The sequence below is a fragment of the Sphaerodactylus townsendi genome, linkage group LG10, assembly GCF_021028975.2.
Source record: "Sphaerodactylus townsendi isolate TG3544 linkage group LG10, MPM_Stown_v2.3, whole genome shotgun sequence".
Lineage (NCBI taxonomy): Eukaryota > Metazoa > Chordata > Lepidosauria > Squamata > Sphaerodactylidae > Sphaerodactylus > Sphaerodactylus townsendi.
The window spans coordinates 68,974,894-68,994,749 of NC_059434.1; the positions used below are offsets into that span (position 1 = coordinate 68,974,894).

The 19,856-nt window shown below is 41.6% G+C and overlaps 1 protein-coding gene across 3 annotated transcripts; it reads left to right on the forward strand.

Moving 5' to 3' along the window:
* On the forward strand, positions 1-18,955 carry TRMT10A (tRNA methyltransferase 10A). 3 transcript variants are annotated; one of them, XM_048509207.1, is made up of 8 exons: positions 1-95; positions 2,228-2,458; positions 3,963-4,125; positions 8,564-8,635; positions 9,071-9,145; positions 10,566-10,715; positions 12,443-12,548; positions 14,351-18,955. In XM_048509207.1, exons 2-8 carry the CDS (start codon positions 2,259-2,261, stop codon positions 14,518-14,520), a joined length of 936 nt encoding a protein of 311 aa, XP_048365164.1. In that variant the 5' UTR covers positions 1-95; positions 2,228-2,258; the 3' UTR covers positions 14,521-18,955. The 3 variants fall into 3 exon arrangements, with proteins under 3 accessions (XP_048365164.1, XP_048365166.1, XP_048365165.1); XM_048509208.1 differs by having other exon boundaries at positions 23-95; positions 2,219-2,458; XM_048509209.1 differs by lacking the exon at positions 9,071-9,145.
* Positions 18,956-19,856: the final 901 nt, after the last annotated feature.

Below are 19,856 nucleotides of genomic sequence, written 5' to 3' on the forward strand. Positions count from 1 at the left end.
CTGCGTCCTGTCGCCGTGAACGGGCGGAAGTGAGGAGGAGCGCTCGCTGGGCTGCCGAAGTTCGTTGGTGGTGGTTGTTGTCTGCACGCGCGCAGGTGAGCAATTGTCCTCGCGCCCTGTCTGGCCAGCGCGCGAGGCTGTTCTTCTCCATCCCCTTCTGAAGGGCTTCAGGCGGAAAGATGTCAGCAACGGTCTCTAGGAAATGAATAATTATTAACGAATTCTAACAACGTGGCTTGTTTGGGTCCTTCAGCCTTTCACTTTTCAGTTACAAACACAAAGGCTATGGAGCCTCAACGACCGTTGACTTAAAGAGTAATTTTCAGTGTAAATCTAAACCAAGTCAGGCCATTCTAAATCCAGGTTCAGAACAGTGTATAGGGCTGTGCAGTAAAGCCAAGACCTGATAAAATCAGTCTAGGTTGGGCCCTCCAGGTCAGATCGATGTAGTGGCAAGTACTACCTCACAGGGCAGTGATGGCGAACCTTTTCGAGACCGAGTGCCCAAATTGCAACCCAAAACCCACTTATTTATTGCAAAGTGCCAACGTGGCAATTTAACCTGAATAACCTCCTTGATCAGGGGCCAGCCTGCTGTAGCCCCAGCAAGTCCCACATCTGCCACTCTGCACCTCTCTAGCATCTCTGCCGCCTCTGCCCCCCCCCTTCCGCCGGGTAGCAGCCACCTGTAGCACAGGTACCAGGCCCACCAGCCGAGTCCTCTCTGCTCGCTAAGATGCATACACATCAAGTCCAGCGGCCCAGGCCAGCCTAGATGTGTGTGGGGGGAGGGGGCGATTTCAAGACAAACTCTGTGTGCGCGTCCCCACAGAGAGGGCTCTGAGTGCCACCTCTGGCACCCGTGCCATAGGTTCGCCATCACTGTCACAGGGTGTTTGTTGTGAGGGGAAAAGGGCAAGGAGATTGTAAGCCCCTTTGAGTCTCTTACAGGAGTTAAAGGGGGAATATAAATCCAAACTCTTCTTCTTCTAAATGGTTTCTTTCGACCAGCTGTATGTTCAAGTCAAGAAAAAAAGGCATCTGTTCCAAATTTTGGGGATATAAAGAAAAAACTAAGTTATAGCAGTAACCACTGCCAGGTAAAGAACCATTTGTCATTTTTTAGAAGTCACACTAGATAACTAAGGGGGAGCCCCTCCCCCTGAAAACTAAGACCATATAATCCCAAATATGACACAGAAAGAAGGGAGCTCAGATGCCTAAATACCCCTCCCACTTGTTTTCTGGGGTCTTCCTTGAGAAAGTGACATTAGCGTGTGTATATCTGTGTGAGTGTCACTTGAGCTGTGGACGCTTATCTGGGGAACCAGATTAGTTTGTGCACTCCAACACATGCTAGCTGGGTGACCTTGGGCAAGTCACAGTTCTTCGGAGCTCTCTCAGCCCCACCTACCCCACAGGGTGTTTGTTGTGAGTGGGGAAGGGAAAGGAGATTGTAAGCCCCTTTGAGTCTCCTTACAGGAGAGAAAGGGGGGGTATAAATCCAAACTCTTCTTCTTCTAAGCCCAGTAAAGGAAATGTACTGTCAGCCCTCAAATTTTAAGCTGTATTATGTACATTTTCAATTACATGATATATAACATTTATCAGCAGGTGCATTATATTGTATGGGATAGACTACCTACTATTGAGCATTTAGTCCATTGTTTGGTTTATCCAAATTTAGTGGTAAATCACTTTGTTGAGTCTTTAGCTTTAACTATCCTTTGTCATTCCAGATTGTCATTATTATTAATTTTAGAATTGTATGACTAGCTTCTGTTGAACACATGAAGCTGGCTTACATTGAATCAGACTGTTGGTCCAGCAAAATCAGTATTGTCTATTCAGACTTGCAATAACTCTCTAGGGTCTTAAGCAATGGTCTTTCACATCAACTGCTACCTGGTCCTGTAAGTGAAGATGACAGTGAATTGAACCTGGGACCTTCTATTTATCAAGCAGATGCTCTACCACTGGGCCACTGCCCCTTTCCCTTCTCTGTAATGTTAGGTGCTTTAAAGCTTTTGAAATGGGAAGAAGACTTCATGTTTCTAGGGACAACTATTAGTGTTTTAAGTTTGCCATTGATCTTCGGCTGGCATTATGTAGTCCTAGCTTTTAGTGTACATGAGTTTGTAGCCATTTTTTTAACTTGTTGTTTTATGTGCAAGCTAGGATGTAATCATTTTTTTTAAAAAAAACCTAACACTTGTAGTTTTTTCAGCGAACAGCCAGAAAAATATTCAGAAGAACTAATGTCTTCAGAAATGCCACCAGAAAACATTGCATCAGCCAAGATTACTGATGTGGAAGAAAACACAGAATCCAGCATTGATCTGAAAGCAATGAAAGAATCAACACTGAAAAAGATGGAGGGTATTGAAGCTATGTCGAAAAGACAAAGAAAGAAGCTGATGAAGCAGAAACAATGGGAAGAACTGAGAGACTTGCGCAAGTATGATTGGTCCTTTACTACATGTTCAATGTATTGCCTTTTTAATAATGCTGAGCTGGTAACAGGTTGTCTACCATTATTCTTCCCAGAAAAAGGCTAGAAGTGATATTCAGACTTGGATTTCAACTTCTCCATCTCTGAGTCAGTATGATAAAATATGATAAAGCATACTAGAAAACCATCAGTACCTTGATGAATATATTTATCTGCTACTATACTTCTTATGCATGTAATCTACCAGCAGTTGTTTCCTCAAGTAATCTAGCAGATATAACATATTGGTGAAACCTGAGAAGGGAAGTCTTTGTTTCTGATTTTTGACTCTCCCCTACCAAGCGTGGCAGGAGATAATGCAGTTCTGCTCAACCGCATGATAAATATAGTTTAAAAAGAGCACTTTAGTTTTAAACTACCTCCTTTTAAACTCTTCTCCATATCTTCTGTGTTATAATTACTCTATCAAATTGGGGTTTTGTTGTTGATTTTGCTATTAGGATAATCATAAATTATTTTACCGTTCTTGGCAGAGGCAAAGCTTGTATTCTCTTACCCTCTACTCTACACAGACATACTTTGACCAAAGTTGCTATCAATACAACATTTGCCATACTTTTCTCTGGTTTTCAGTCAGTGAAACCATCGTAATAATATCCCATGCCTCAAACTTGCCATGATGTTGAAAAAATCACTGAGTTTTGTGTAGACTAAAGCAATTTTCACTTGGTTGTCTGCCTATACAGTTGGGAAGTGGGTTTTCCTCCTACTTCCCCACAGCATTGTAGTACGTCCTAATGTTTCCCCAGCTTTTCCCCAATTTTTCTCAAACCTGCTTTGCTCTGAAGTTTAGGGAAACATTACAGTAAAGACTGCTTAGTGTGCTGCAAGGGTGGAAAAATAAGATTTTCCCTTTCTATATGGCAGCCATTTACTCACCTTGCTAACAGGGGGCTTTTTACTTTAAAAAATTAGCACTAGAATAACATAGATATACTGTAGCAATAAATGTAACGGGTTCTCTGAATTCTCAGTATTTGTTTTTTAAAAGTCTCCCTTGTATAAAGAGAAGTATAAAGTTAAAAGAGAAGGACATATCTCTGCAATGGAAGAGGCTAGAGACAGTTCAAAGGAGTGAGGTGAGAACAAAAGTCTAAAGAAATCATTGTTAACAAATGTGAATTCTCTTCTCAGTAAACCACTGGTATAGTTTTAAGAACATAAGAACAAGCCAGCTGGATCAGACCAAAGTCCATCTAGTCCAGCTCTCCTACTCGTAGTGGCCCACCAGGTGCCTTTGGGAGAGAGTTTTCTTAGGATAAGAGGAAAAGTATGTCTGGGCTTCCACAAAACTTCATATCTTTTTCTTTAAAGTTGCAGTCTAGTTAGTGTTTCAATGTTTCCTTCTAAACAACTATATGTTACATAATTCTAATGTTGTGTAATTGATTTGACTATATGCTGCTGTATAATGTAATAATTCTTGATATTTAATATTACAACGCTTTAGGAAGAAGCGGAAAGAAAAACGCTTGAAGAGAAAACTGGAGCGCCGATCTGAACTGGAATCAAGCAATGACGGAAGCATCTGGAAACGTCTGCATCGGGACGTTGTTCCTAGTACCCTTCGCCTCATAATAGACTGCAGTTTTGACAGTTTAATGGAGCTGAAGGTAAATGAAAAAAGTACTGGGGTGTTGTGTGGTTTCTGGGCTACATGGCCGTGTTCTAGTACCATTAAGTGCAATTTGTTCTGGCTGCTTTGGCTTCAGTATAATCAAAGAATTGCATAGTTTGAGTCAGTGTCATTCTGGACATTCTGCTTATTAATTCAACCCGGGCAAGGGAGAATTTTCACAGATCACTCAGCCTTAGCTGTCTATACTAATAAAGAGCAATGCAAAGTTAATAAAAGAATTTTCACAGATCACTCAGCCTTAGCTGTCTATACTAATAAAGAGCAATGCAAAGTTAATAAAATCTTGTCACGCAAATTTTATTTTAAAGAAATATGGACAACATGTGTCACTCCTCCTTGGTGAGCACCACCAAGGAAGCCTGCCTCACACTTAAAAAGCAATTTACATGTTGTTTCTAGAAATCTTTTCTATTCTTTTAGGATAACTCTACTGAATTTGATCATGAATGGCAAAATATTTATTCTAATGCTTTAAGGAACTATATGTCACAGTTAGGACAGGAAATTTGGACAGGAAATGTAAATCTTCACTCAACTGAATTCTTCTCTTAAAGTGGTTCTGGTTCTTAAGCTTTCTTATACACACAGGTTCTAATTTACTTCAGCTTTCTCTCCCACAGGTTTCAATTTTTAGTTGTTACAAACACAGACACTAGATTCTCTCTGATCCACACCCTTTCTAGTTCACACAACCACCCAAGTCTTAAGACTGGAAGGACTCTGGCTCAACACTCGCCACCTTCCCTTTCAGTCCCCTGTTAAGGCCTAACTGGCACCTTCATGGACTGGTCTTCTCCTGACTGGGCTTTGAACTGGGGTTGGACAGACACTAGTCTGGACATCCAAGTTGCCAAGCACCTGAGTGGCGGATTCACCTTCCACCAAACCCAGGGCTTTCCCTTGCACTCTCAAGCCTCCTCAGCCTGACTAGAGCAATCTGACTTCTTGTCAGAACACACAAGCAGCGACAGATCTCTCTTCCTGATCTGCACTCTCTGCTCTAGATCTTGGTCCAAGCACAAACCAAGGGAAAAAGATCCTCAGCACTCCAGCTGCCTCCTTTTCTTCCCTGGCAATTTTCCTCCAGCCAATCAGGACTGGGTAGGACTTAACTATGTCAGGGCAGTCTGTCACTGGAAACCACTTCCAAATATGGGCATTTGTCACAGGAGACTCAACGCAGGTTACAAACTCCTTTCTCTTCCTCTCCCCACAGCAGACACTTTTTGAGGTAGAGACTGAGAGAGTTCTGAAGAGCTGGGACTAGCCTAAAGTCATCCAGCAGGCATCATGTGTAGGAGCAGGGAAACAAATCCAGTTCAGTTAAGAGTTTTCCGCATGTGGAGGAGGGGGAATCAAACCTGGCTCTCAAAATTAGACTTCACCACTCTTAACCACTGCATCCTGGCAGGTTCTTGGGCCAACCAAGGATGAAATGGCTCAGAATGTTCCCAAACTGTATTCTAAAACAAATTCAGTATAACTAAACAAGGGAAGGGAAAGAAAAGCAGGCCAAATGGAAACATAGCCATTGCTGCCCTCATCTGTAGGCCAGGTGGAACAGCTCTAGCTTGTAGGCCCTGTGGAACTGAGATAAGTCCCGCAGGACACTAGTTTAATTTGACAAAGCATTCCACCAGGCTGAGGCCAGGGTTAAGAAAACCATGACACTAGTTGAGGACAGCTGGATACTTTTCAGGCACAGGACAACTGGCAGGTTATTATTAGCACAGCAAGTCAGATTAGAAGAAGAAAAAGAGTTTGGATTTATACCCCACCTTTCTCTCCTGTAAGGAGACTCAAGGTGGCTTACAAGCTCCCTTCCCTTCCTCTCCCCAGAACAGATACCTGGTGAGGTAGGTGGGGCTGAGAGAGTTCCGAAGAACTGTGACTAGCCCAGGGTCACACAGCAGGAATGTAGGAGTGCAAGAACACACCTGGTTCACGAGACAAGCCTCCGCCACTCAGGTAGAGAGGAGTGGGGAAACAAACCCGGTTCTCTATATTAGAATCCACCTGCTCTTAACCACTGCACCACACTAGGGCAATGGTGGCGAACCTATGGCACAGGTGCCAGAGGTGGCACTCAGAGCCTTCTCTGTGGGCACGCGCGCACAGAGTTTGTCATGTGGGGGGGCGAGAAGAACTAAAACGTGATCCTTTACCTGGGAGTAAGCTCAGTTATTGGCAGTGGGGCTTGCTTTTGAGTAAACCCTCCTAGGGTTGTGATTCACCCGTTCGAAGTGTTGCACGGTTGCTTCACCAAGCTTACTCCCGAGTAACACGTGCCGTAGAGCCAACCGTTTTTCCTAAACTGAAACCTCAGTATTTAGGTTAAATTGCCGTGTTGGCACTTTGCGATAAATAAGTGGGTTTGGGGTTGCAATTTGGGCACTTGGTCTTGAAAAGGTTCACCATCACTGTGCTAGGATGAGACAGGTAGAGTGCCAGTTACCTCACCTGGTGAAGATGAAAAACTTCAGGCCTGGTGACACTTGTGGCCTGGGCCTCCATAGAGGCCCATAGAAATGGAGGCATCCAGGGTCACATCCAAGTTCTTTACAGAAAGCTTAGGTGTTAATTGTACACTATCAAGGGCCAAGTGCTGGCACCTGTCCCTGCTTCCCCCTGGCCCAGCTACAGGACCTCTGTCTTAATTGGATTCAGCTTCAGTCGGCTCTGCCTCATCCATCCTGCCACGGCCCCCAAGCAACTGGGCAAATTATTTGGGCCAATACTTGGCTAGCTGCTCATAAGCAGATACCGCTGGGTGTCATCAGCTTACTGGTGACAACTCAGCCTGAAATTCTAGACCAACTGTACTAGAGGGCACAGTATATGTTAAAGAGCATTGGGGAAAAGATTGCTCTTTGGAGGACCCCTCATACCAAAGAATGGTGCAATGACGTCCTCTCCGTTAATGCTTCGCTCTGTCCTCAACTCTGGAGAAAGGAGACCAGCCATTTCAAGGCTGTTTCCCTAATACCGTCGCTAGTAAGGCAGTGGTCAAAAATCATGATTGACCAGGTCAGATGCCGCTGTTAGACTGAGAACAGCTAGCAACACTGACCTGCCTTGATCTAGTTGTCTCCAGTGATCATCTGTGAGAGATACAGAGACAGAGCAGATTACCAACTTTTAGAATCTTTCATGAAATATTATCTCTTTAGAATCTGTGAATGAGGCTCCCAGTTGATTAGTTCTTAAATTGCTCCCTATAAATTTTCGAATTTAAAATACTGGATTCAGTGTATATTACTATATATTATGCTACATAAATAATCACACAAAACAAATTGAGCACCTTCCATGCTCTATCTAGTAAGGGTACATATTGTTCAATGCAAATCCCAGCTATCCAGGAAGGAAAGCTGTATAGGAGATCAAAATGGGCTTAATCTTTTCTTAAAATTTCACTCATTTGGACTGTTATCAAGAATTAGAATACAGTAATCTCTTATATAATTATTATACAAGTCCAGTATATATTAGATAATGGGCCAAAGGAATAATGATGCTTTCCTGCACAACCTGATACGAGGGTTTTTTTTTGTCAGCTAGTATCCATTTACAGAATATTTTTCACTCTGAAGCTAGATAACATTTAAATACATTTGGTTAAAACTACCTTCTGTAAAGTTTTGTAAAGTTCTGTAAAGTTTTGTAAAGTTCTGTAAAGTTTTCAAATTGATTCTTGCTTTCTTATTAGCCCCAATGAACTCTGAAAACATTTTCTGTCTTTTATTTCTTACCTAACCATTCAAATTGACAAGTTATCAAATACATTCAGTATTTTACGCGTGGTCATCATTTTCAGGCTTCTGGTTTTCTAAAATATGGAAGCAGTATTGATATCCATCTCTGTAAGTTATGCTTAATTTCACCATAATTTTACACCATTATTTTCAAATAACTGATCTGGATTCAGAGTCAGCTAAGCTTGTAAACATCTGATAGGCTTTGTGGCGCACTCTGAATTCTGTTTTTAGTCTCTTGGTTTATATTTAGATCCATGAGTTTAGTTTTAGGTTTATTCATCTGATAACCTGACACCTTTCCAGATTCAAAAATACATTCTAGGATAGCTTTCAAAGATTGTAAGACATGTAGGCTGATGTTGTGTGTATTTTTGCTACCCATTCCTATGTAACATATTCAAAATGTTTACATTAGAAATAGTAAAAACAAGACAGTGATAAAAAAATCTTTGAAAAGTACTTTACTATTGCTTTGCATGGTTTATGGTTATTGACTTAACTTCTGTTTTACAAAGATAAATGTTGTTCAGAAATACTGTTCGCAGTTAAAAGTTTCCTTTCTCTCTCTTTAGCGTCTCTCTGAATGTCTTGGTTAAAGCATTTTAAGGTGCTTTCTCTGAAGGACAATATAAAAACAAATTGTGTTGTATATAGGATGTCAAGAAACTGCACAAGCAAATTCAGAGGTGTTATGCCGAAAATCGTAAAGCGCTCCATCCTGTACAGGTATGCTAGTGCAAATCTTTTTTTCCTAATTCCCATAAAGTGACTGCTTAGTGATATACATGATAATATGACAGCAGCCACAAAAGGGAAATGTCCTGATTTTCAATGTTGACCCAGTTTGACAGTATTTTTTATCAATATTACATTAAAGACAGAATTAGCATTTCTTTATGGACAAATGACAACACACAGGACCATATATTCCAAAATGTAGGTATAATTTTTGTCATTATTATATTAATACTTTAAGTGTATTGAGGGCCACAGTTTGCACTCAACATGTCTGAGGCAAAACCGTTCTGTGAGATTGACTTAAAGTAGGAACAACTTGTTTGAATTCATCAAAAATAAATTTGTGACTGGAAAGGAGTGGAGAAAACAGGTATTCATTTAGGACTCAAATATTACATACTTTCCCCCTTCCATCTTTCAAAGTTTTACTTGACAAGTCATGGAGGCCAACTGAAACACAACATGGATGAAACTGACAAAGGATGGATAAATTGGAAGGTAAGGTTTATATGTATATGTATATATAAATTGTACTGCAGATCTTCTTCTGTGCTTATCTGTTTCCCTTTCAGTATGCAATGAATCAATAACTGACTACTCTGAGGCTACTTCTATATGGCTGAGGCTCTAGATGACAACTAAAGATTGACAAACTTAGAGCACTGTAAAGTTGCTTGTCTGAAATGACCTTATCATAGTTTTCAACAGTTGAAGGCTAGTCTACACCCAGACTTTTGTTGCTCAGCATGAAGGATAACAGGAACCCATTTCTTGAGCAGGAGATACTTAGTTTAAATGAATAGAGACTATGTAATGTGGAAACCTTTGAATTCTCCCTCAGGGTAGTGAGCCCAAATGTAAAGTAGCTGCCCCAGAGAAAGCCCAAGTGCAGGGGAGAAGAGGGGTAATAAAAATACAGTGGGAATGTAGAGTGACAGGCCTGTTCCACATGGGCCAGTGAAACAGCTGCACACCAGCACACAGGATGCTGGTGGAGCCCCGGGACCATTTGCGTGATTCTGTTCAGGTGACCCTGGAGCAGCCATGGCCCGTGGTTACATCATATTTCCTGTTAAGCCTCCCAAATAACATTGCATTTCACAAATAGCAATCTCCTTGTGGGTCTTGGCCCAAAACCTATCTGGCTGTCCTTGACCAGGGCTAGGACCCCACAGGACCTCTAAGATGAAGATGTTCTGCCACTCTTATGAAGATCACAACAGTTATCTAAACTGACTTCCCCTTCCCCCTTTTCCTCCTCCCCTTTTTTCATTCCCTTTCCCCTCCCTCTCCTCTTTCCTTTCCCTACTTCTCCATCCATTAACATCTTTTGGTTTCCACCAGGGACGTAGGTAAAGGGCAGTTCTCGGTTTTAACCCCCCCCCCCCAATTGCATGTCTGGCGGGGGTGGGCACTCCTGTGCGCCCACACAGGCACAGCTCGCACCACACACTTGCAAGCTGCAAGCCAGCTGGAGCCCGGGAAAGAAAGTCTCGCCTCTTGCAAAGAATGTAAGCCCAGTGTGGCCCCACCCCCTGAGCCCCACTTTCCTGAACCCACCCCATAAAAATTCTATACCTACGCTCCTGGTTCCCACACTGGGCTTACATTCTTGAAACAGTAACTTCTTTGGATAGCAATTATTGATTGCTACTATTCTAGTTTTCAATTATTCATCTGGCATTAATTATTTTAATCGTAATTTTATCCTGTTATCCACTTTGAACACAGCTTTAGTTGGGAAGGGTGGTATAAAAACATTATCATTATTAATTTTATTCTGCAACAAAAATGTAATAAAATCCAGCGTGTACAAAAGACTCACTCCAACCATTAAGTGCACATTTAAGTCAGCCTCATATCCTTGGATTTTAAATGTATTTCCTTTAATATTTTTGCTTGTATTTATGTCTTGAAGGATATCTATATTAAACCAGAACACTACAGTGAATTGATGAAAAAGGAAGACCTTGTGTACCTTACATCAGACTCTCCTGATATCCTGAATGAACTAGATGAGTCCAAAGCGTACATCATAGGTGGCTTGGTGGATCACAATCATCACAAGGTATGCCACTATGGCTTAAATCTAATGCAGATTTACTTGGGAATTAATATATATGAACTTGCTGAGACTCACTGCTGAGTACACGTGCTTAAGATCATGCAGCATAACATTATTTTAAGTTGTTTTGAATCCTAATTCCATGATATCAAAAGGGAGGAGGATATCAACTCTCTTGGTCTTTCAAGTACCCTCTGTTTCCAGGTGATAATAAATCTGTCAACTGATTTATTTGTGGAATTCATCAGCAACCTTTCTTTCTTCAACTACCAATCGAAGCAGTTTGCATACACAAATTCTCTGTGGCAGTTACTGGGAGAGTGACAACATGGAGATGCAGAGAGGTTACACTAACAGCAACTGAACTAGAAGAAGAAACACAGACATTTTTCTCCCCCCTCTTGTACCTGCCTTGAAGTTTTGGGAGAAAAGAGAAGCAGCTAAATGCACAACAACTGCCAGATAAATCCTGTGCTGGGAATGGTGAAAGAAAAGCTGGGACATGAAAGAAAAGAAGAAAATATGGAACAAGCAGGGAATGTTATCATCAATGTGGTCTCTGAAGCAAAGCAGGGCAAGCCCACCGCTGCCACTAAGCTTGTGAAAGGAATTCCCAGTTTTGCCACTTGTTTTCTTCATCCAGCCCCATTCCCTACGAGAGACAGACAATTCTGTTATCAGTTGCTCATGTTGCAGTATGATCCTTAAAACAGTTAAAGCAGGGTCAGCAATGTATCTGTGGCTGCCACAGCTATTAGGAGAGCATCCTAATTCTGATTCTGTTATTTTTAATCATGTTCGTTGCAGCACTGCTAGTTACCAAAGATAGTCTCCTGAATAATGTAGCCCCTGACCAGAGCGAGACACAAACTATGGGGAAATATTTATAATGTGAAGTTAGGGCAAGCTCTTGATTAGTTGAAATTATTATTGTTTGTTTACTTCTGTTAGAAATCTTAAAGAAGATTAAATCAGGTCCGGGCACAGATCAGGGCTGTTTTTCCTTCATTTTACCAGAGCTATAGGATTAGAAGCTCTCCCAGATGCTGGATATAATCCCTGCACCATCCTGGCAATTTTTTTTTACTTTCCTGTTTTGTTTTGTAAAAGAGGTGTGGTTTTGCTTTATTTTTTAATTTGTGAATAGTAGATTCTGCTTATTTGTTAAAATATGTGGGTATTGGAAGATGGTGAGGGAAGTGGGGCTGAAGAAAACTGAATTGAGTCGAGTTGCTAAACTGTCATACAGTGACTTCAGGGAAACATGCAAAAGGATTATACATCTTGCCAGTATAACCTAGTTACCAAACATTTTACTGAAGTTTGTTGTAAGTGTATGAGCTTGGATGCTAAGTCTTGCTTTCACTTGTGCTGCTCTGTGGGGATGGTTCTTCTGGAGCTAGAAGCTGCTGCTAATACAAAAACAAGCATCTCTCCATGAGCTGAAAGACCGAGTCTCAGAGAAAAATGCTGCGCAGTAGAGGACTACTTCTGTGATAAAGCAGGTTACAAATGGAAGTGAGGCTTAAGATCCAATCCACAATTTGTAAGCAGTAATGGAGCTTCTCTTAATAATTGCTCTGTCATAAAATGTGCCTATTTATATATAGATAATTGTAGGAACATTAGGAAGAAAACTCAAATAGTGAAGCTCTGCAAAGTATCCTTGAAATACAAACCTAACTTACCACTGCTGATCAGATAAGTTCTATCCTGTGTCTTCTCTACAGGGCATCACATACAAAAGAGCACAAGAACTGGGAATAAGCCATGCGCAACTTCCCCTGGGGATCTTTGTGAAAATGAACAGCAGGAAAGTTCTAGCAGTGAATCATGGTAAAAGATGATGTTGAAAAAATGAATGTTTCAGAATGCCACAGGTGTCAAAATGTGCACCACATATATCAGCTCTGGGGCTCTTGCACATATTTCAAGATTCCTTCAAGTGGTAGTGATTGCCATCTGTTCTCTTGTACAGCAGAGGCACGGTTTACTTCTCCCCAATTTATTCTTGGTTATTGAAACATTTCAGTAAGTGTGTAAGGGTAGTTTTTTCTTGGTTACAGATGCTGCCTACATGAGATGAATGTCCTAATGGGTGACTTTCTAGTGTTTCTTGGATTTTTAGCTTCAGCTTTTGCAATTTATTTGCTTTGTGTTCATAAACTGCAGGCAGAAATACTGTCAGATTGTGGTGTATGCTGGTTTTTATGACAGCAAATTGCATTTCTATAACAGCTGTGTTTTTCTTTCTTTCTTGTATCCTGGACTTCAGCAACAGTCCAACAAGATTTGGGTTTATTAGATTGATAAACAGTGTATACTATACTATCCTGCCCATTTACATGAGTTATAATACCTGACTGATGAGAATACCTGACTGATGAGGCATTTATTCATTTCATTTTTAATTATTACTTTTGTAGGCTGCCCTTCCCCTCTCGGGCTCAGGGCGGCTTCCAACAATCCACAAAAACACAATAATAGCATAAATATCAATAAAACAAAGAGTTAAAAACTACAAATACCAATCACAACATCAATAACAACAACAACATCGTCATAAAAACTCAAAGGCAGCTTACATTCAGTATTATATAATTAGATTCCTATGGCTATAAACGGGTAGGATAGAACAGTAGAGGAGAGGGAGGCCATAGATGGTACTCCGTTGCTGCCTCAACCATAAGCCTGGTGGAACAACTCTGTCTTACAGGCCCTGAGGAACTCTGTCTTACAGGCCCTGCATCAGATTCCACAGGGCCTAGGCCTCATCCAACAGAGCATTTCACCAGACTGGGGCCAGGAACAAAAACGCCCTGGCCCTGGTTTGACCACCAAATCTCTTTTGAGCAAGGGATAACTAGCATGACTGCAGTGTTCTTCAAAGGGTATAATAGGAGATAGGCTAGCTCCATACCGCTTAGGGCTTTAAAAGTAAGTACTAAAACTTTGAACATGATTCAGTACTCCACCTGGAGCCATTGAAGCTGGCAAAGCACTGGTTGAATGTTCATGCGCCGTAGCATCCCAGTTAGAACTTGCACTGCTGCATTCTGTACCAGTTGGAGTTTCCAGAGCAGCCCTGTGTAGAGCGAGTTACAGTAGTTTAGCCTAGAGGTGACCATTGCATAGATAACTGTGTCTAGATTATGGATCATTTTAGCTAGATTATTTTATCATCTTTATCACTGAGTCTCAAGGTAGATTATAGGATACAAAACTGCAATTGGACAGCGTAAAATAATGTGGTAGGACCAGAATTAGAGAACAGTGAAAAGAGAGAACTATTTCTGGTCCTGAATGTCAAGGGCTGAAATTGTTTTAGCAATGAGAAAAGGCAGATCCTCTACCTTAAAGAATCTAAAAAAAATTTCTGCACACTCCTGCTCAAGGTCTTCAGTATCTGAAAAACGTTCTTGCTCCACCCCTATCTGCACCTCTTCTGAATCGGGTGCCCATAAGGGGTCCGGTAGTGGATCATCCCCCCTATTGCTGGGTGAGATGGAACGAGCTCTAGTCAGAGGCAGATGGCTGGAAAGGGCAGGTCTACTTCCCTCCTGGGCAGGGGTGCCTTTCCAGGAACATCCTTTATTCAAAGAGAGGGAGTATCTGATCTTTCTATCTTTTGGTTGCAGTGTTTGAGATAATACTTGCATACTTGGAGAAAAGAGTGTGGGAAGAAGCATTTTTCACTGTCTTGCCACCCCGGAAAGGAGCCAGGCCACTGAATGAAATAACTGATGCCTCCATACACAAGCTAAAAGAGTCAGAAGAGGTTCAAGATGAAGTGTCTAATCGTGACTAACCTGCAGTGAGAATTTGCATGAAAGTGTCATGGACTATGAGGGGAGGAAACTGGACTGAATATACATGGGTAGCATACTGTGTTAATGATGCAGAATTGCATAATTTGGCAATTGTAAGTGGCCGAATCTGAGCTGTATATTTGTTTTTAGAATATTTGATCTTTAGTAACTTTTTAGCAAATGAAATGACACTTTCCCAGGCCTTAATGTTTCCCAAGGAAGCTGATACTTATTTTCCTCATAAATATTACTATTTATTGTCTTATAAATATTATTATGTAAAATTTGCAGTAGGTTGTTCGTGGTGATGAATAATGCCTTGACTGTAACACTTTTTAATGTGTTCTTCTGTGACTGACATTCTTAAAGCTGCTGTGCTTTGGGGGTATTTTGAAGTGTTTTGGGGCACACATATTCCAGTTGGAACTGTAATGTCTGATTTCTTTCTCAGAAAAAAATTGAGAGAAGGCCTTTGATATACATCTCCCTCTTAATCTTGGTGCAAATTTGTCAGGGCAATACTGAGATTTGTTTTGTCTGTTTACTGTGCTGGAGATAATCCCACAACAGTTCATCTAAAGTCCCTTTTTGTTGTATATGATCTTCTTCCTGCAATACAGTCTTTCCTTCACTCTGAAGGTTTGTCACAACCTGAACCCACGCTGCAGGCACATTCCAGCAGGAGTGACATATTTAGGGAATAACTATAGGATAGGCTCCTTCCATGTGGCCGGAGATCTGGGAGCCCTAAGTACCAAAACAAACTTTGAAACTTTCATAACGACTTGTCTCAATTTCCAGCATGAGCAGTGTGTTCAACTACATTATGTTAGATGCAGTCTTTCTGTGGGATTGTAATGTTGCAGGTGTTGCAGGGCTAAATGTAAGCATAACTGTAGATCTTCAATATGCTTCAGTTTTCAACCATTCAGATTTGCAATAACATTCACTTTGTTAGATGACCTTGGCATGACCTAGCCAAGTTGAACACCTTCAATTCCACTTAGTTCATTTAGGTAGAGTTGATCAATGTGTCTACTGAAATTAACAAGATTTACAAAGCGCTCGACTTCAGCTGGATTGTACCCATAATTCAAAAGATTTGCTGGATGAAAATATTATGGACTATGTAATGTCTGGATAGAATGGATTAGGAGTGTTTTGCCTTGATTTTAGATCATTACTTTTAAAGAAATGTATTGTTCTAAATCATAGCCCCTTTTGTCCTTCATCGTCACTATCACCTTTTCCAGCATGAAATCACCAAACAGGAGGTGACCCAAGAACCTGTCTGTGAAGAGATTAGCTTTTGTGAGAGAATCCACCATACAGTTCTTTAGCCAGAAGTTCCTTCCAACCAGCACTTTGGCTGCGTGAGCTCTTGTGCAAAGTAGGGTGATGTCCTGGGACAGCAGTGAACTGGGCCGTCCTTTGTATTTTAACAAGGAGCAGTAGAGTGTACTCAGATCCATCTCCAGATCCTGAGGCAGGTCACCGACGCTAATGACAATTGCCTTGGAAAAATTGAACTGCACAGCAGATATTCTGCTGGTGAGGGAGGAAGCCTTGTGAGGGTGCATTTATTCTTAACTATCCAGCAGATGTTCTCACCATCTTTAGAGAAGATAACCTCGGAATGCAGAGCCACCACCAATGCATCAACCGGGGCACCTTAATGCCCTTCATTGTGTCCTTGGCTATATTGTGCCTGGCGAAGGCCACTCTGTTTTGATCACCTCATCAAAAAATTCTGGGAAAGGGCAGTCTGAAACCTGTCTGGTAGGTTACTTAAAGCTCCTGGCATCTAACCTGTCTTAGGCCACAGAAGAGGGAAGGGGGAGATCAGGCTCTTCCATTCAGTAGTTCAAGGTGGCAATGACCTTTCTAAGTAGCCTGCCAAAGTGCTCAGTCTGGACAATCGGGTGGAGTCCTCCTGTGATTATGCCTCTTCTCCTGACCACTTGCCCTGTCTGAACCCAACACATTGGAAGATTTTAGGGACAGGGAATCCTGCAGGTAAAACTCCTGGTTGTATCGGTGACATAGCTAGGCTCATTTTGGAGCGAGCTCTGGACTGTTAGAATGCTCCAAGCCAAAGAAAATAGCCACATTGGCATTATTTTCTCCCCCCAGGACCCAGAGTCTGCTGTTTTGTTGTAGCCCATCGTTTATAAACAGAAGGATAGCTTCCCACCACCTCATCAAGTGGGTGAGATGGGTGGGTCTATCCATTGCTCAATCCTGCTTGCTTTGGTCGGGCAGTGTTAAGGGGCCTGATAATTCCTTGCAGGGGGAAAGCCCCCCTCCCCAAGTTAGGTCCTTGCCATGGAAGCCAAGGTTGACCCAATTATTAGAAGCTGGCTAGAAAAAGACCAGAAATTATGGCAGATCTGCCATGTTGACGCTACCTCTATCCAATTGCCTTAAGGCCCAAAATGGAGGCTGACCTGGTGGGGTCATCCCACAAGGAGCTAAGCTGGACCTTCTGTTCCATCCCAGGGTAGGCATGGCTGGTTGTGCATTGGCTGCCATTGTGGCCAATGCACAATGCTGCTTGTCCATTGGCAGGCACTGGCCAACAGCAGCTTGAGGGGGCAGTATGCTTCCAAGCTGCTAATTGCTTTTTCTTTGGAGCAGTTAACCTAGGATAGTGAACACTTCCTGTAGCCCCTGTGCTAAGGATCTCTGGAAGCTAGGGATCAAGAGATTCTGGATGCCTCGTCCTTATCATTTCTGGTGGGCCTTTTTATGTCCCCTCCTCTGGGGAGTAGACACTGTCCTTTATTCATTTATTTATTTAATATTTCTATTTGTACCCTGCCCTCCCCAACAGGGTTCAGGATGGTGAACAACAGCAAATGGTTACAAAATACAAAACAGCAATAAAAACATCCATCAAACATTAAAAGAACTAACATGGTGTCAGGAGAGGGAGCAGGAGGAAGAGAACCGAGGAGGTGGTAGTAGTAGTGGTAGCATCAGCACGATCAGGAGTATTAGTATCAGTAGTATTATCAATAGTAGCAGTATTTTTGTATTGTTATCATTAGTGTTGACATCTAAGGAAAAAGGGGAGGAGGGGGACATCAAAGGAAAGTAGTAGTAGGGAAACAGCAGAAACAGACAGAAGAAGAAAAAGGAGGAGGAAAGGGAATACCCAACCCCCTGACAACCTTGACCACCACCACCACAACCCTAGCTCAGGAGGAGGAGGAGGGCCCAAGAATGCCCCCTTTTTAGGAGACCATTGTGTTCTTTCTGCAGGACTTTTCTTCTTTCATCATAGAGGTAATGAAAATCTTTTAAGTAGGTTTTCAGTAGAAGTGCTCCTCATCAGGCTAACCCACAGTGTTAAGGAGAGTATATACTAACTGAACAGGCAGGGCTATCCAAACTGGAAAATCCAGCCCCGTGTCATAAAGCCAGGAAAGAGGCTACACAAATTTGCAAAGTCTTGCCTGAACTACTGGAGGTGTGACCTAGCCATCTTGGATGACTTTGCGTCATAGTCCATTTTGTCAATAAACCAAAATACTGGAAACAGATTTGCACCTTGACACCTGAAATACTTAATCTCATCAAGGAGTTTGCATATTCCGCATAGTACAACATATTATTTGCATATTTTGTTTTTGCCTTGAAATTGAGACATATTCCAACTATTTCCAGCCACAGAAGTTTTATTAAAGGCATATCAGAACTTCTCATTATTTATGGTGTTTATTTTGTTTAATAATTTACTTCAGTATAGTTTAGTAATAGTGAATTTAAAAATAAAAGGCCCAAAGAAAGTTCATCAGAAAAATGAGCCATTTTTGATAAATTTTCATTTTTCATAATTTAAAAAGAAAAAATTCATGCATGCAATATTAACTAAAATGTATCTTAGCTTCAGCAATATTCTGTACTTAAGAGGGCCTTAAAAGTTCTCCAACAATTTTCCACAGATCCATTTTCCAATATTTGTTCCCTCAATAAGTGTTACGGACCATTTTGTCTTCTGTTGACTCTGGTGAATTATAATCTGCAGGCTTCTTAATGTAGCGATTACCACATCGACCTGCTGTTCTTGGCTTTTTAAAGGACCATCCCTGTTCAGTTTCATGTTGGACAAACATTTGGTCAGCTGTCCAATTTGACTGTACATTTTCAATGGGAAGCTTTTTGGAAGGCTAAAGATGTGACTTCCATTGTCCCAGTAATTAGCTGCCTCTTTTCCACATGCTTTCTCCATGTTTTCTAGTGAGTTTAATTGGAAGAATGTACAAATACAGTTTGTTGCATTTGTTTAGCAACAGGATAGTATTGCTACAACTTTTTCAAATAATTGTTCCCATTACCCTGAATGACTGCGGGCGGGGTGTGTGTGTGCGCGCGCTTTGATTTACTTTGAGATCAGCAAGTTGCTGATACTAAGAACTAAAGAGAGGTGCCCCCCCCCCCCAAAGGACACCAGTGGTAACAGATCACCTGTGCGTGGGAATGCTGGCTAATGTGGTAAGTGCTGCTTGGGATGAAGAGATGCATCCTTAAACGAATGTCTGGGGAAAGTCCACAAAGGGCAGGGGTTTCCAAGGCCATCCAGCTGTGTATACTAAAGACCTTAAAGAACAGCCAGAAGAGAGATGGATTTGATTAGGTGGAGAAGATGTGGAAGGAAGGTTGAAGGACTAGGAGAGAAGAGAGAAGGAACTACTCAGGGTAGGAAGCCTTTGTGCTGAGCCTGAGAGATCAGTAGACTCCAGTGATTCAGCAGAATCCTTGGCTCCTGAAACTATTGTCCTCAAGCTATGAAGTGTAACCCCTTGGCAACTCTGTTTTGGTCCTGGCCTTCTCTTCACATGGGGTAGCCTCATCCAAAACCACCCACCTCATATGTCACTTTTACTATTAGTAAGAGTGTGCAATCTGCCGTTGAATTGTCATAGTACCGTGTTGCTTAGTTATTGGTGGTCATGTACAGCAAAACTAAGCATAGTACAGAACCACGAAACCGTGGTCTGCTAAAAAGTGTTCATGGATGGTAATTGTCATTCTTTGTTTCTCTGTACTATTGCCCTGCTTTTTAAAGGACAGGTTGTATGCTGCCATAATATTGTGGATGTTTACTGTATATTGCACAGGTTTTTTCCTTTTAATGACTCTAGCCAATCTCCTATGACATGTTAATAGCTCCCTGGAGAGAGTTGCATAAATATGTGCCCAGCAATATTAAGTTGCAGTCCGAGTACTTTTATAAAGCATTTGACATGGATGTATGACTGTTTAAATTAGTGTATCACAGCCTTTTCAACAGCTCCAGACAGAGAGGATCTTGAAGACTTCAGACTCAGCT